The 17,640-nt window shown below is 37.8% G+C and overlaps 1 protein-coding gene across 1 annotated transcript; it reads right to left on the minus strand.

Annotated features, from left to right (window-relative positions):
- Window positions 1-1,007: 1,007 nt before the first annotated feature.
- CALM2 (calmodulin 2) lies at window positions 1,008-17,094 on the minus strand. The gene is made up of 6 exons (XM_037066541.1): window positions 17,013-17,094; window positions 11,316-11,346; window positions 4,656-4,799; window positions 4,468-4,574; window positions 4,001-4,136; window positions 1,008-3,266 (listed from the first exon to the last, which is right to left on the minus strand). The coding sequence occupies exons 1-6, from the start codon at window positions 17,013-17,015 to the stop codon at window positions 3,238-3,240; spliced, it is 450 nt and encodes a 149-aa protein (XP_036922436.1). The 5' UTR covers window positions 17,016-17,094; the 3' UTR covers window positions 1,008-3,237.
- Between the last annotated feature and the right edge of the window lie 546 nt (window positions 17,095-17,640).

A 17,640-nucleotide genomic window follows, 5' to 3' on the forward strand; every position in this document is an offset into this window, starting at 1 on the left:
CAACCCATGTTGTTACAGGGCCCACCTGCACCTGCAAACCCAAAACGTGCCTCTTCAGGTTCCTAGTCTCCCCATCCGGGAGCCTTTCTTCGACCGCCTGATACACCTTAAAGATCAACTCCTCTGAAACGTCCTTAGGCCTAACACCCCTTGTAGCCCAAAGGGACCCCATGCCTCTTTATTGGAGGGCTCATTTTGATAACTTGTTCCCAATTTTGAATATCCGAAACACAAGTTTTTATCTTTAATGGAGACAATAAATAATTCAGTATTTATTTATTGAATACATGACCAGTTTTCCTCTCAAAATAAAATCAAAGGATGGACTACAGAAGTGCTTTTCCAAAATGTGCAAACACATGGGGATTTTGTTAAAATACAAGATTGGTTCAGGTGATTCTGTGGGCAACTTTTTGTACAAGTGACTAGAGGACTTCCTCTTAAAATACTGGGATTCTAAATTCATTTAACATAGCCTTAAAAAACTATAGAAGAGGAAAAAATAACCAGGCACCAGGTTTGAAATTAAGAACTATAAGGCCAAGAGGCAAGTAAAAACCTGTTTTCATAAATGTTTAAGAGATTAATCAAGTCCATTACTGTGTCTCATTTCATTTCTTAAGAAAACTGGCCCAGCAGACTAGGGACTGGTACCCTAGAGACTAAAGTAATACGATGAAGGTACAGAGAAATCCAGAAACCCATACAAAGTGTGAAACAGAAGGGACTATCTAGATGAGAAAATAGCTTGATATGTCAAAAATAGAAACAGCATGGGTCAATGATTTCAAGGACTTCACTGATAAAACAGATTAAGCATGTAGAATAAACAAAACGGCCTCATAAACATTATATTATACAATACCACTGAGAAAGGTTAAAATATTTCAGGTTATTAAAACAAACATTTTTTTCTTTGATGATACAAGACCACATTTAGTAGCATTTAACAGTGCTTCTGCTATGCATCACATCTTTAATGAAAATTACATTCTAGGGTCATTTTAAACTGCAATAGTGATGGTTTTGTTAGAATTACCCCGCGAGTGAACATGCTATGGATAGTACTGAGTCAAGAATTATCAGTTACCATAACCCTGCTAATATAAAACAGGAACCATGGAAAGATTGGAAGGTTTTAAAACTACAGTCCTGGGTTTGATTATGCTGTATGAAGCAGAACTGATTATGAACCCAGTCCAGTTTGTGCTCAGTGATCAGTTAAATTATATAAAACTACGTGGTTTAAACTTCCTGTAAAGTCAAATGCTTATTGTGTGACTTTTGTGAACATTACAAGAACATAGTAACATCAACAATTCATGATACAAGAAAGTACTCAGTGTCTCCCCTTCCACCTTAATAATTTAAACTCTGAACTACTGGTTGTTGAAACCAGAAAAACAAGATTAACTTTGCCAAATTCCTTCATTCTATAGGGTCATAACTACTGGTTTAACGGGACGGTCTAACACATCAATGGAACATTTACTCCAAATGCCTAGGACTATGCTAATTGCTTTTTACCTTAACTAATGCAAAAGCCAACTAAGAGACCCACTGGATAAATTACACCTATTACACGTTAAGATAACTGATGATTAACAGCAACCTCTTCAAGCTTACACACAGCAGTAATATGAAGCATTACAATAAAATATCAGAGCCCAGGTGCCTCGAAGAGCCAGACATATGAATCTTCTTCCACCAAACACCCTGACTGGCCTTTCTTCTGACTAAACTTTTACATCTAATGAAGATCTTCCTACTTACTTGATTTGCCTGCCTAATATGCAATAACGTAATGTACCATTAGGATCATCAATTCTTTTAACTTCCCTTGTCCTACCTGAAACATACCTATCACTCACTGTTTTCCCTCACTAACCATCCAGTTTTCTATTCTCTGGTAGAGTAACCGTGGTAGTAAAAAAGTCAAACATGGGCAGAAACCTGCCAAAGGAAATTATCCTCTGCAAATTGGAAACCTTGTGGCTATAATAATCAATTAACAATTATACCCCCCGGTTTGCTGTGGAATCTCTGAGTACTAAAAAAAAAACAACCCTAATTAATCACCTTTTGAGTAGCTTAAATGATAGAGAAAGCACTGGTTTAGAAGCAAAAATGAGTAAGTTTATTTACTGCCAGTCCACTCCTAAAGAAACTTTTTTTTTTTTGGTAAAACGTATTGCAGACAGGCAGGCACAACTAGGTAAGTCTCCTTTGCCTGTGGAAGAATTAAAAAAGCACAGTAAGTAGAACATTAGGAAAGAGAGGTTAAACATAATAACCTCCCCCTCCCTAGATTTAGTAGATTATTGTATTTTTCATACATTGAAAAATATCATTGTATGGCTGAAGTCAATACGGACAAAAAGTTGAAAAATATATTTTAAAGATATGAAACATTAAAACTTCTACCTTATGCCAGTTCCCATGCTAGGCACATCTACATAAGATTTTTAATCTTTCACTTGAACTTTTTGAAGGAGGAATCATAATTTAAAAACCAAACACAATCTTGACTAATCAAAAAAATAAACTTATCTAAATTATACCAAGTAATCAACCACCTGCACATTTGATTCTCAAAATTATTCGACCTCAAGTGACTCAGATTCAAAGCAATAGTTGGGTAAAATTTTTTTTATTGGAAAACAAATATACAACTTGGAATGGATTTGAGGCAAATTGTGCCATAAGCAGATTTTCTTTAAGTGGCTAAACAAAGTTTAAAAAGCAAGTAACAATAAAAGAAAATGTTTCTGGTACAGGACCAGCAGTACAAAAAAATAGTGTACGAGTACCTGGATAATACACCCGTTTTGCAATAGTGCAACTTTAAGTACATATTGTTGACTGTCCATAGTCCACGCAGAGTTACAACTCCACACTGCAACAACAACATGCTGACAGTTCCTAAAGAAAACTACTTAAAAAAAGGCATAACCCAGATGTTCCCTCATTGGACCAACTCCTCCTAAGTTTAGATGTGCAGAAGGGCTTAGATATATCCAGAGTAAGCCACATGCAACATGTTACTTGATCAATTTTCTAAAATAAGGTTTCGGGACAATGACAATAAGGGAAGAAAACATGGAGGAATGAAGTCCTAATTACTATACATGCATATTTTTTGACAGTAGGGGAAACCTTTTACAGATAAGTTACAAACAAAGAAAAGGCAAATAAACAATTTTGTACAAGAAATTTAACACATTCTGTACAATGTCTTCACTTTGCTGTCATCATTTGTACAAACTCTGAAAAAGAAAAAAATACACAGAAAACTGAGTCAGTCAATTGCAAAAGACTTGACAAAACCTATCACATTTACTCAACCACTGAGCAATCTCTATTCCCCTTTCTTCCCTCAAAACTATAAAAGTACCAAGGAAAAGTACCTTAACTTACTGCCAAGGATGGAACTTCATAAACTAAATTAACAAATAAACCCAAATTAACCCTCTAGATAGCTATTATAAATAACAAGCATTCTTGCTCTTAGTTTAGCATTACAAATGATATTTTTTAATCTGAAGCATATGTAAACAGTTGCAGACTAAATCTAAGTAAAGGAAGGGAATGCAATGAAGAAAATTACCTTAAATTTCATTTTGAGGATCTTGAAATTAAAGTCTGAAGCTTTCAAATTGTCTCACAAATATTACACAAAAATTATTTTAGGCAGTTTGGAATATAGTACCTTCTCAAACTTTAATGCATATAAAATCACCCATTAGAAATCCTGTTAAATGCAGTTCCTAGGTATACAGGTAGGGAGGGCCTGGTAACAACAGTTCTAAAATGTTCTCAGGTGACAGGGATGTTTCCTAGTCTATACACAACATTCTGAATAGCAAATGGTCAGAAAATATACTGTTCTAGCATCTTCATGGGCTGAGGAGCTACTAATTTTGACCTTTCAGATAGCTAAAAAGTACTTCTAAACTTAAAATAGAAGCATAAAAGGAGGTGGTGAAAGTGAAAAACCTACCTTCATAGTTTACTTGACCATCACCATCAATATCTGCTTCCCTGATCATTTCATCAACCTCTTCATCTGTTAACTTCTCTCCAAGGTTTGTCATCACATGGCGAAGCTCTGCTGCACTAATGTAGCCATTGCCATCCTAGAAAAAAGTGAGTAAAATGTCTAGTTGAGATGGTGGTTTAATAAGTTTACTGAATTTCACATTACGGAGAAAAACAAACTTCAGAAATCCATATAAATTAAAGAGCATCTACAAATAATTGACCTATAAACTAAACATCAATATAGAATAGCCAAGTAGGATATCCTGTATCAAAATCACTATTTCTTAGCTCCAAAGTCAAGCGGTACCATCCCTTTGCCACAACATTAATGAAATATACAAGCTACTAGGAAAAACCTTATGCTGAATTTGTATTTTCATTCCATCCTCAAATTAAAATTTTAGAAATTCAGCCTTGAAACCCTACCTTATCAAACACACGGAATGCTTCTCTAATTTCTTCTTCACTGTCTGTGTCTTTCATTTTTCTTGCCATCATTGTCAGAAATTCCGGGAAGTCAATTGTGCCATTACCTGAAATGGTTTGTTTAGTTGGAACATTACAATAGAATTTAATAGTCAATTCAACTTCCCCCCCAAACTGAAAAGACTTACCATCAGCATCTACTTCATTAATCATGTCCTGTAATTCTGCTTCTGTAGGGTTCTGCCCAAGAGACCTCATTACAGTTCCCAATTCCTTTGTTGTAATAGTCCCATCACCATCCTTGTCAAATAGTGAAAAAGCTTCTTTGAATTCTGTTTGAGAGACCACAATCCAAAGATACAGGTTAATCTCCTGAGTGAAATTAATCAACTGTTGCAGATATAAAGGGCTCTAAAAGATATGAAATTCCTGAAAAGGAATTTGGATTTCTGAAAGATCAGATGAGAAAGCCTTGGAGGCATTTTAGGCATCTTTAGCTGATCATACCAATATATGCTCTACCAGGGAGTTTTTTCATCTAAAATCTTACAAGGAACTATAACGTCTAGACCATTATTATTCTGAGTTTAAAGAAGAAAGGAATCAAAACCCCAAATGACTTGTCTCTCCACTTTTTGTTAAAGCTTCTCTGGGAACATAACTCAAAATTATAGATCTAACCCTCATTCAGAACTGAAAAATAAGACTATTGGTCCCAAATACATTTCTAGAGAACAACTACACTATTTATATTATGTTTAGCAAATTCATCAACAAATTAAAATTGTCTGTTTTATCAAATACTAAATTAAAAACCAAAAACTTTAAACTTCAGAACAATATGCCAGTAGGCTAAGTTTTCTTTTCTGGAAGACAGAAGAGACTAGCACCAAATAACCTATACTGATGTTAACAATGGGATGATGGATGATCAAACGCATGAATGGCCAGTGTTAGCTGTATTACTGAGAACAGTGAAAATTTAAGATCTTTCTTCAGATTATAAAACCCTGAACTTGCAACAGAGTTAAATGTATTATTGCCTAAGATCTTTTCACAAAATTATGTTGTTTTTATTTCACCACTAGATTACATGTAGCACTGTTGGAGCAACAGTTCACAATACCCGGCTTTACCATTTATTTTATAGACAGAGAAACTAAAGCAGAGATTAAATCTGGTAGTGCAAGGTCATATGAATGAGTGAGAAAACCTTACTTTCCAAGTATTAGGCCCTATAAGGAAGCAAATACAAAAGCAGTTCCAAAGTTCAAGAGGCCATACATAAGCTCTCTCAACATATCTAGAACACCTGAAATTATGTACCTGATACATGTTTAAGAAATGGTGTGCCCCCTCCAAGTCTATTTATGCCCTGCCTGTCTATCCTTGCTCCAATTCATATACCTCCCAGTTTCATTTCTCATAATCTCCTCCCTGGACTCAAACATCCTTCTACTGATTTTCCCATTAATTTATTTAACTACCTTATGCCTATGCCTCTTAGCCTAAAAGTAAACTCAAACCTTGGTTATATTTTCTTTTAAGTGCCAAATTCTGGAAGGCAACGATACTCCATTGGATGGAGTACTCATATCCATTTCTTCTCTATCCATCGACAATTAAAATTGCTTCCGGCTCTAGCTCATCAGCTGAAAATGCTAGGTTCACCAAGAATGACCTAGCTGCCCAATCCAGTATGTTTCAGTATGTGATGCCATAAAGCACAGAACTCAAACCAGTCTTTGCTACTCAAAACCGCTGGAGTTAAAAATCCCAGCTCTTCTACTTACCAGAAATGTAACCTCAGGCAAATTAAGTTCCTAAACTTTTCTGCCTCAGGGTGCTCATTTTTGTTAAACAGGGATAACTGTACTAACTTTGTCATTTCAAGAACTTAATCACTACATGTTAAGCACTCAGAACTATGGGAAGTAAATACTTACTCAATGGTAAGAAAAAGATGATCTCATTTTACTGCAGTATCCAAACTACATTTAAACCCCCCTCAAACTTCTCTTGGCCTCCACAATATTACTTTAGTTTACATCTCACCTTAATGCCAAAGGGTTTTGGCTCCTACTTGTCTCTCTTACAAGTAGATATGACCAACTTTGTTATCCTATCCTTTCTTCTCTCCTTGGCCATTTCATCTATGACCACTTATAACAAAAATTTCTTATCTTAGTATACTCATCTTTCTCTAAAACATATTACCCTTTATTTCTGACTTCCTACAGGACAATCATCTCCCCTGGCTGACCTCCAGCAAGACTTAGGAAAATGAATTAATTCTACGTTCCCCTAGGAACACAAGCAAAAGCCATTTAAACTCTTCCTCCTAAAAATCCATCAACAAGTCCTGTAGAACTCTGGTATTTAAATACTACTGGATTCTTTTTCATCACTACAACCAATAATTTGCTTTATGGCCCCATCCATCACCTTTTACCAGGACAATTATGATAGCCTGCAACCTGGGTTCTTTATATAAAATTGCCCTCACAACTACTTGGGTCCTATTTACCTTTTGGATTACCGTGTTCCTTTCTTTTTGCTTAAAATCTTTGTATCACTTAGTTTTTAGATCAGATATTACTGAATAGCTGTAGCTTGCTACATTCGATAGTAACCAGTTCCATTTTGTTTAAACATACTTGTTTTCAGAGGAACTCATCTGATACCAGAAACTTAGCATCAAATCTAATCTAGATCAATCCAATGGCAAAAATAAATAAATCCCACAAACAGCAGAATTTGACAAAAAGATTTCCATCTTAAATTTTTTTAAAAAACGTGATGTAGAAATATTGTCTAAAAATATACAAACCATTAGGGTTTGAGCACATAGCATCTATCATCTAATAACTCAGGCTACAAGAAAATTAAAAGTACTCAGAGAGTTGTATTTGTTTACATTATATTCTCTGCTATAATGCTAAGCTACAAGCATCACTTAACACCACCATTGTGTGCAAAATTCTGAATGTGTAATCAGTTATTATCATTTTACTATAAGGTTTACCTTAAAGCCAAATTCTAGAAGATGCATGATGTTAACTTATATGTGTTCTAAGTTTCAATGTTTTAACATCTAAAAACTCTTAAAATGTTTGCTGAAAAAAAGTGAAAATAAAATTTTACCTATGCTGTAACAATGCAGTTGGATGGATATGAGGAAAGTAAGTATTTTAAAGGTCAAGGTTTATTCCAAATTTCTATTTGTATTTTTACACTACAGAGCCAGAAATACCTGTAAAAACTCTTTGAAAGAATAAACTCAAAAATACAATTTAAATTCACCTGCCTTTACTACAGCTTACCACCTGTACTTTCGAACTAGTATAATCTTCATGTGTAGGAACATGTCTAACCAGTAATCCCCAAGAATGACTTCAAATATAAACCCAGGAGTCAAAACCTAAATACAAAGTAAGAAAACAACAGGTCCTGAATGTCACACAGAACAGGAGTAAAAACCTAAATACAAAGTAAGAAAACAATAGGTCCTGAATGTCACACAGAACAGCTATCTTCAACAAATTGATAGGACCTCCTCCAAATTCATTGTAGTTGTACCTAAATTGAAAGTTTCAGCAAAGTCACACTATTATTCATTTTATATGTTTATCTGGAACCCCAAGGACCCTTTTCTAATTATTTATATTACATAAATTTATCATTTTATTAATAGGTTGTCATGAAACAATTATAACAAAAGAAAAATCAAATGCCTGTTTACTAACTTCTATGTATTTAGAAAGCCAAACTGAATACCTTTACAGGTCATGTAATAAATATTTTTTGGCACTATGAATTGTTGCTATAAACTGAGTACAGTTAATTTCCTTTAAAAACATTCTTGTACATTTTTAAATTTGTCCTTTACATGTCAACAATTACTGAAATTGTGGCAGAGTCAAAACTAATGTATTAGTGATATCGCACTAGACTGTTCCGGATTGTTCTTTAAGACCAGGTAATGTAAACAATGCTAGTAGCTCTACCTAAACAGCAGCATGCTATTCTTCTAGACCAAGTTATTTGCTACTAGAATTTCTAAACAAATCTGTAATAATGACTACCACATAAATAAAAAATAGCTTAAAATGTACCTTAGTATATATAATATTCAATGTTGCATTATGTGTATAAAATTTGTTACCATTTAACAAGTCTTAGGCACTAGTATGCTACTGGTCACCAGTGATTACAATTCACCAGATAAAGACAAAATCTGTGTTTACCTCAAAGATGGCCACTGAAACATCAAATTCAGGAAGGAATTTGGGAGCAGGAACAATTAATTCTTAGGATAGGGTAGGTAGTGTTCTAGAACATGTTTTGTGTCATCCTTCTCTTTGAAAATAAAATTTATTCATTCAAGAACTATTTATTTCAATCCTTACTATGTGGGAGGCACTGGGAATACAAGAAACAAAAAAAGCCCCTGATCTCACAGGGTTTTTATTTAAGTAGCATTAAAAGCTTTGGTTCCTCTAACCTAAAAGTTCACTAAAGAAGACCCGGGGTCTAAGGAACATCTTTAAAAGCCTAGGAAAAGGCAGGGTTAGGGAGAGAATCGACAACAGATTTTTCCCTTCCACTACCACTTGAAATTTAATTGTATGATGGAAGTTAATTAAATGACAGATTTTACCTTAAAGACAATGTTCAAATGAACTACAACTATTCTTGATAATAATGCTGTATCAGTCACTGAAGGCTGATCCTCGTATTTCAGACACGAGCTTTTTTTTAAAAGAAGCATGTGTATTTGGAAAGGCAATAATAAGCATCAACTATGTGATGAGCACCTTAAGTAATACATTTTTTCTCCCTTCAAGTGAAGATTTTGTGCTATGTACCAGTAAACATAACTGGGAATACCAAGAAATGAAAGGCTGAGAGGAAGGCCAGATGTATTAAGACAAGATAAGAGTTTAAGACTAGAGCCCTGACCATTGGTTGGGGGTCACACCGCAAAGTGAAAGGTTGCTGGCCTGGTCCCCAGTTGGGGTGTGCACTAGAGGCAACAGATCAGCGTCTCTCCATTTCTTTCTCCCTCCCTTCCCCTCTAAAAATAACTTTTTTAAAAGTTTAAGACTAAAAGTATTAGACAGCCCAGGTGAGTTACTGAAGTATATATAAAAAACTATTTTTAACTATCAGTTAAATCCATTTAACTGATACATTTAACAGTAGTATAAACCACCGGTGGCAAACACAAGGCCTGCAGGCCGAATCCGGCCCTCCACCTTGTTTCTGCTTGGTGACAGCCCAGAGGCCTCCCTTAACTGTTAAGTAGTTACATTTATACAGGCCTAAAATTACATTTGGCCCTTTGAAGGCAACCACAAGGCTGATGTAGCCCCCTGTGAAAATGAGTTTGACATCCTTGGTATAAACCAACAAAGAAATCATTTCTGAAGCTCTGCTTGATCACTTTAACACACTCAAACATGCAATTAACCAAACCTATAAAGCAAATCCCAGGTTAAATAAAATTCATACAGTAAAAATAAAATCTGCTTACTCTTGGTCCTTAATGCTAATAGCTTTCTACTTTATATAGTCCTTCCAAATGATATTTGTAATAAGTAGTTGAGGAAATTAATGATTTCTGGCTCCTCCAAATTTGTGTTTATGGGGGACTGGGAAGGACTTACTTCAAATAGGCTACACAGCTGAGTCCTATCTGGGTAACTCAGTTTTCTCTAACATTAGAAGAAAGTGTTAGGCCTGACTGGTATGGCTCTGTGAGTCAGGCATTGTCCCACAGACCAAAAAGTTGTCCGCTGGATTCCTGGTCCACACATGCCTGGGTTGTAGGCCAAGTCCTGCCAAATGGGAGTGTGCAAGAGGCAACCAATTGATGTTTCGCTTGCACACTGGCATTTTTTTCCTTCTTGTTCTCTCTCCTTCCCTCTCTAAAAATATATAAAACCTAAAAAGAAAATGTACTTTTAATCCCTGCCTACTATGGAAATTGTGGCAGTTAAAACCGCTTGCTTTGATGCTTGTATTAACAAGCCCCTACTGTAAGGAAAGGAATAGTTCAAAAGACATTTCAATATTGCATTAAAAAAAAAAACTTAGCAAGTTTCTTCAACATTTTGATGTTAACCAGACAGTTCAAAGTATAATAAAATCAAAAGTACATATGTTTACTGGTATGGCATAGACAACATGACTTCAGATTTCATGTAACAAATTCACTTATTTCCATAGCAAACAAAAGGAGACCATATTCAAGAAGCTCGTTTCAAATAGCTGCCACTGCTTTGTGAGACAACAATTACATGTGTAAAATAAAATGCTAACTTTCTGGATCTAGGTATTTCATTGGAGAAATGGTTATTCCCTGACTATACATGCAATTCTAAGGTTAAAATATTAGCTACTTTAAACTGGGGTAAATTCAACATTCATTTTCTGATTCTACATTTTGAGTTACATACTAGTAACACTACTTGGTCCTCATTTTTTATAGAGACTGATCTGGAGTTGCAGTGTTAAAAACTGCCCAGAATTAATGTTTTAGAGTAAGATAACCTTCAACAATAATGACAAAAGAAAAAAACCAAAGACCACCACTAGGCTCCAAAATATATCCACACAGCCTAAAAACATGTGTTCAGTTACAGTTAGCCCTACACACCTTTTTCAGCCAAGTTTACCATCTCACTTGCCAAAGCACATTCAAATATGACAGTATATTAAACCCATGTGCTATAATCTCCTACATAAAACAAAGTTAATTCTTTCATACAAGTATCTTATTTTGAGATTGGCTATTCAATTCACAATAAAAACCAATGGGTACAATCAGGCAATGCACTCCTCACCTGCAATCTGCTCTTCAGTCAGCTGGTCAGCCTATAAAGAGATCAAAGAGATAAGCAGGTAAGTGACTGGAGACTATGTAGATTAGCAGGTACAAAAACAAGTCTTAAAACTTTCAAGATTCAGCCCTGACTGGTGTGGCTCTCAGTGGGTTGGACAGGTCCTGAAGAACCAAAGGAAAGGCCTCTGGGTTGATTCCTGGTCAGGGCACATGCCTGGGTTGTGGGGCCAGGTCACACTGGTTGGGGAAGGGTGTGAGAGGCAAAACTGATGGATGTGTCTCCCCATCCCTTACCTTCCCTCTAAAAATAAACAAAATCTTAATATATAAATTAGACTTTCAAGGTTCAGCATATACCATAAACTTCATTTAGTTCAACATTCCTTAGTACCAGTAACAAGCATATAGGTTGGACAGAAAATGCATACATCTAATTCACCATCAAAGCTAAGCTGTCTTGACACCAAGTTTAAGATAAAATATTTTAGAATATGCCTAAAAGTCTAAATTTTACAAAAAACATAAAAAGCAAACCTGGTGTACTAAAAACTTTAATTGGAGTTTTCATTCTAAAGTAAAGATAGACTCCAATAGATATATTGTTTCCTTTTTGCAAAACTGGCATACCTAAACTTAAGCTCACCTCAATAGTAGATATAAATCATTATTACCAGAAATCTCCATTGAACAAAAAATAATGCCCAAGGACTATATTCAAAATTGTCCCATAAGTGGTTCAACACATCAACTGGACATAAAGGTGATGTTTCAAACCTCAAAATAAGCAAAACTTCATTAAAAAGATTAAAATCCATGCTGTCTTGGACAAGGCAAATGTGAAAGCTACCAGTTTTTATTTCTTCTCACCTGCCAGGCAAATGCAGAGAATTCAGGGTTCTGAACATTTAAACTAAATTATTTACCAAATGTTAAGTCAATCCATTTTCTCTTCACTTTCGAAATCCCAAAGTAAGCCTAAGGTTTGTGATGTCTTTAGACATGGAGAAGTTACTGGGTTCTGCTTTAAAAAAAAACATGTTCAAGTATTTGCCAAAGCCCTTTATATGTTCTTCTTATTCCGTCTTCGCACTATCCCTATAATGGTATTATTATCTCCTACCTAACAAATGGAGAAAGGGGGCTCGGATTAAATTTCAAGAAGTGGGAATATAAAATTAGTTGACTAGCCGAGTCAGTATTAAAGACTAAGGTTGGACATATCCAATGCCTTTAAGTTCATAATTCAGAGCACCATAATATATGAAGATATATGCAAGGTTTCTGCGTAGCACTGATGAGAAATAAGTCTCCTCTCTAATATACATGAAATCAACCACACTATGATTAGGTATGAAATGTTCATATTTCATATTTTGGTATGAAATGAATAAACACTGCCTAGTTTCATTCTTTTTAAATGAACACATCGCTGGAAAGGATAACACCTTAATGTAGAACAGCATCACATTCTCTAGGAGACAGCATGAGAAAATGTGAGAAACAAAAAGAAGTTTCTTTCCCTGCTCAACAGTTCTGATTTGACCTCAATGCAGAATGAACTTGTTTCTATCTAAAAAGGAAAGAAAAAGCCAAAAGCCTGATAACTTAAAAGAAAGAGCTAGTAATTTAAGTTCAAATGCAGAAGTTTATAAAATAAAAAATTACCTCCAGTTAAGTACTTAGTATGAAATCAGCCACAGATTGTTTTCCCTAGCAATAAGCCCTGTAAATCCACTCAGTTATACTTTGCTATATAGAGGATTTACTTCTAATATGATTTCATTTTGCAAAATTGCTATCATTTCTGAAGGAAAGGCAATGTGGTACACTGCAGGAAACAGCATAGTTTTTTGAGTCATCACCAGGCTAGTATCTTAAAACTAGCTCTGCAAACTTAATAGCTGTGTGACCTTGGACTTGTTACTCAACCTCTCATAGCCAACTTCAGCTGTAACACAATACCGACCTCACAGGGATATCAGAAGAGAGTAAATGAGAAGCTATGTAAAGGGCTAGCCCAAAGAACTCAATGATAATTATTTTATATAAATGTACTAATCAAAGAACCTACAATGTTAATTATTAACCTAACTAGTTCAACTTCCACACAGAAGGTAAACACACACGGCACTATCAAGCCCTTTACAACAAACCTATCGTGTTTCATGTTAACTTTAAGCTAAGAAAATATATTTCCACAAAATGAAATCAGAAGTTGCTACCCAGGGACAGATGTGGAAGCCACTGCAGCTTGTGTAAAATCTGAAGGTTTGATGGGCTATGTGCAGAAAGGGAGACACTGGGGCTTGTTCTCCAAACATGGTAGGGGGAAAATTTTGGGGAAGCTCACTTATATGAAAGCCGAGAAGGCCTTAAGAAGAAACAAGGATGTTAGCTGTAAAAGAAAACAAAAAAAATTCCAATTTTGCTTAGCAAAATCCAATTTTAATGGCCTCACACCATCTTGCCCAGCTCCTCACCTCCATGCAAATGCAAATCTTAGAAAAGGTCACAAATGAGCTTCAAGGTATAAACTAAGCACATGGGAGCCTAAGATACTCACATAACCTAAAAAGCACTGTGTGATTTTTGTTTGGGGTGTTTTGAGAAACTTAGAAAAACTTTCATATTTACTACTAATCCAGAGTTCAAGGTTTTAGAATAAACTTTATACCAGCAATAATCAGATCAAAGCCTGCCTACTAAAAGCAGGAACACAATACTCCCTAGCACTCTAACTTGTATACCTTTTCCAACTACATCAAATATATTTGGTTACTCTATGGAGAGTGATACTTTCTTACCTAGAAGAATTATACTTTTGGGAAAACTCAAGCTCATTAACATGTGTGTTTATCTCAGTATAGTGAAGAATAATTCACTAGAGAGATGACTAGTTCTCACTCCCTTTTTTCCTAAAATTCATTTCATTCTTCCTACTGCTTGTGTCACGCCAGAGAAATCTTCCAGGTATTAGTATACTCTCAAGTTTAAAACCTCAGGTGAGTTGTAAACACTGAGAAACACTAATCTAAATCTACGGATAACTTGAAGTGAATGCATTATGTACCTATTAAATATTTCCTAAATGGCATTCAAAAGCACGTAGGAATACTCTTGGAGCTTATCTAGTGAATGGTAGTACACAAATCATCCAAAATTCTTATGAGTCCACAGCCTTGAAATGGAACATAAATTTCTATCCTTCATTCATTCCTTTCTTCCAAGCGCTACAGATACAACATAGGCTTCATTCGTAAAATTTCCCTACAATTTCAGAAATCAAGGTATTTGTTTTACCTACATCAAAAGCAGTCTCTAAATTAGTTCAGTAATTGTATCAGGAACTACTAACAGTACTTACTATATATAGCATCTCGGGCTAAAAGAAAAACCAACTAATTACTTCATAAGAATTAGGAATTTTACCAAAGGCCTGATTTGATCATTCTAGCTTAATCTACAACTTCCTGTATTTTAATAGAGGCATAGTGAATTTCCTCAGTCCTTAAACAGCCCATAAACAGATGTCTTTGAAGTTTGATGAAATGATGTAGACAAGTGATAAATTTTCTACCTCTTCATATCTTTTATTTAAAGACCCCCTCTTCATGTCTTCTTAGAGCAATCCCCCTTTCAAAGAGCATGTACCAACTACATGTAAACCCAAAAGCTATGTGGGCAATCTTAATCCACTTTCACTAAATAAATCCATTTAATAAACTTTTTTATTCTTAAATTTGACAGTTCTAATTTTAAATTTCCAAGTCTTATTATTATTAAGTTACCCGAAGACAATCTCCAAATTAAATAATTAACGATGACTGTCAGGTCATCCACTTAGTAAACAAACCAAAAAAACCTCAAGCCATCAACGATGCAAACAGTAACTACAAAAGTCTATCACTGGGGCAAAGAACCAGGAAAGCATAGGTGAACTACCTATCACCAAGGAAAAATTCCATTTCAGATTTTTAGTCAATCGACTGAAAAAATCTTCATTTAAAAACATTTAAAAATTTACATCTCAATTCAGAACCCACATTACACACCTCTAACACACACTTTCACCTGAAAGTAAATTCAACCAGCACATTCAAATTCAGAAAACAAAAATATCAATATAGAACGAATGCATCAAACTTAAAATGAACCCTAATTTAACTAAGGTGAAGTCCTCTCCCCCCCACACCCATACAGGCTGGAGGTTTCAGTTGGCAAGGATTTCCAACCCTTGTTTAAGATGTCACCTTACCTCCTGGACACACCCATCACTGTAATTACTTGGCAAAAGGAACCACAAAATAAGTATTGCAAATTACCGCCCTCGTTAGATTTTTTTTTTACATTAAGAAGTTCTGCTCTCAAGTGACAGAAAAATGACTTTTAAATTTCCCTGCCCCCAAAATTCTTTTCTACCACACTACAGTCCTTGACAGCCTATTACAGTACAAATGAATTGGACTGCACCTTATGACGATCTGGCAACTTCTGTGCAGAAATATGAGCAATTTCCAAGGGGACTGGGGGGGGGGAGGATGCTGTGTTGTGGCCGTGGTTCTTTGACATTAGGAATGCACGTGATTGCTCAAAAATAGTATATGCTCTGTGGACCCTTTACAAAGGGCGTTACATGAGAATTAAGAAGGACTTCCACAACAGTAACCCAGCAGCTTGCTTTCTTTCCATAGGTGGTAGATAAGAAAACGCCTTTCAGACCCTAACTGGAGCCGATGGTTTTCTCTAACAAGATGTGTATTGCAAAGACGCGCCTTAATTCGCATACAAAGCTCATTTCCTCAAATGACAAAGGCACTTAATATTTTTTTTCTTTAATGTGCTGCCTGGATGGTGGGAAAAGGCCCCAGGACCCAGATGGAAGGGAGAGATCGGCATTCGCTGAGCTTCCTTCTCGCCACTCGAGGGGGAGGGGGAGCTCTCGAGGCCACCCTCCCCCACCCATCCCCAACTGGCCGGCCCTGCAGAGCCGCGGCCGAGGGAACCTCCGCAGCCCTGCAGGTGCCAGCGCAGCAGCTGGGGCGCGAGCCGAGCGGGCGGCGGCTCCGGCCCCGCGCTCGCCGCCCCGCCCCACGGCCGCTCCCCGCGGCCCGCGGGCTCGGCCCCCACAGTGCGCTGCACCCGCTCGCGCGCCCCCCTTCCCCCCACCCCCAGCAACGGGGGCTGCCGGCAAACGGCGACGCTGGCGCCCGCCCGGGTCTCGCGCGCTCCCTCCCGCCCCCTCGGCGCATGGCGGCCACAAGCGGACAAAGGCGCTTCCTGGCGCCGGCACTAACCGTCCGTTGGGCTTTTGAATCCGGCCCCGGGGCTGACCTTTAGAGATGCCCGACCCAAGCTTTGGCGCTCCCGCTCCCCCCACCCTGACACTCACTGGCTTCCCTAATGTGCTGGGCTACCTCCGCCCGGGATCCATCCTCACCCAGCCAAGTCCCTGAGAAACCTGCGGCCTCAGGGGCAAGACACCTGGCCTTCAACACCCTAACACCTCCCTGAGGAGAATGGGGGTGGTGGGGACACCTGCGACACAACAGCCGCGGGCCCCCCACCCTATTTCGCGCCATCCCGCTGGTAAAGACCATTTCTGAGGGATTTAAGGAAGCCAAGTTCCCTTCCTTTGGTCGACCTGCTTCGGCCTCTTTCCCCGACAGGCCAAGCGCCGGCAGCTTAGCAACGCACTCACCATGCTGCTAGTGCTACCGGTCTCCGAGACTCGACCACACAACCACTCAGCTCGCTTGCTCCACTCGGACTAATTCTCCCCCTCCGCCCCCAGCGCCTCATAAACACCTCCCCCCTCCAGATCCCTCCGCCGCACGTCAGATAACGGAACATCGCGAACGAGTCCCGGCCACCCCCCCCACCCCCAACCCCCCAACTCTTCTTGAGACCCCTTTATTATCCACAGCTATTTGATCGACGACGCAAGGGATAAAGGAAAGTGGACAAACAGATGACGTAAGTGGGTTTCATTCCCTAGCGAGCCGTTAAAAAGCCGGTGGAGTCTAGCCTTAGTGGTGCTACTTTGCGGCGCGGAGGAGCACTGACGTGGTGACGTATACAGATATTCGTTAAACCGGCCTCTGATTGGCTGGTTTGTACCTGCAATGCGTCACTCTGACTCTCACTCGCCGCCGCCACCGCCACAGCTACGGGGACGCGGTGCGATTTCTGCTGTTGCTTCTCCAGCTGCGCTGTCTTGGCAACTGCGCCAGGCGGCAGAGTCCGTTCCCTTGCGCTTATCTGGAGAACCTTCCCCCACCCATCCTTCCCTCTCGCAGTCACACACGCAGATTGCCACCCCTTGACTC

This window comes from Sturnira hondurensis, unplaced genomic scaffold (assembly GCF_014824575.4).
Source record: "Sturnira hondurensis isolate 20B ecotype Veracruz unplaced genomic scaffold, ASM1482457v3 Scaffold0016663, whole genome shotgun sequence".
NCBI lineage: Eukaryota > Metazoa > Chordata > Mammalia > Chiroptera > Phyllostomidae > Sturnira > Sturnira hondurensis.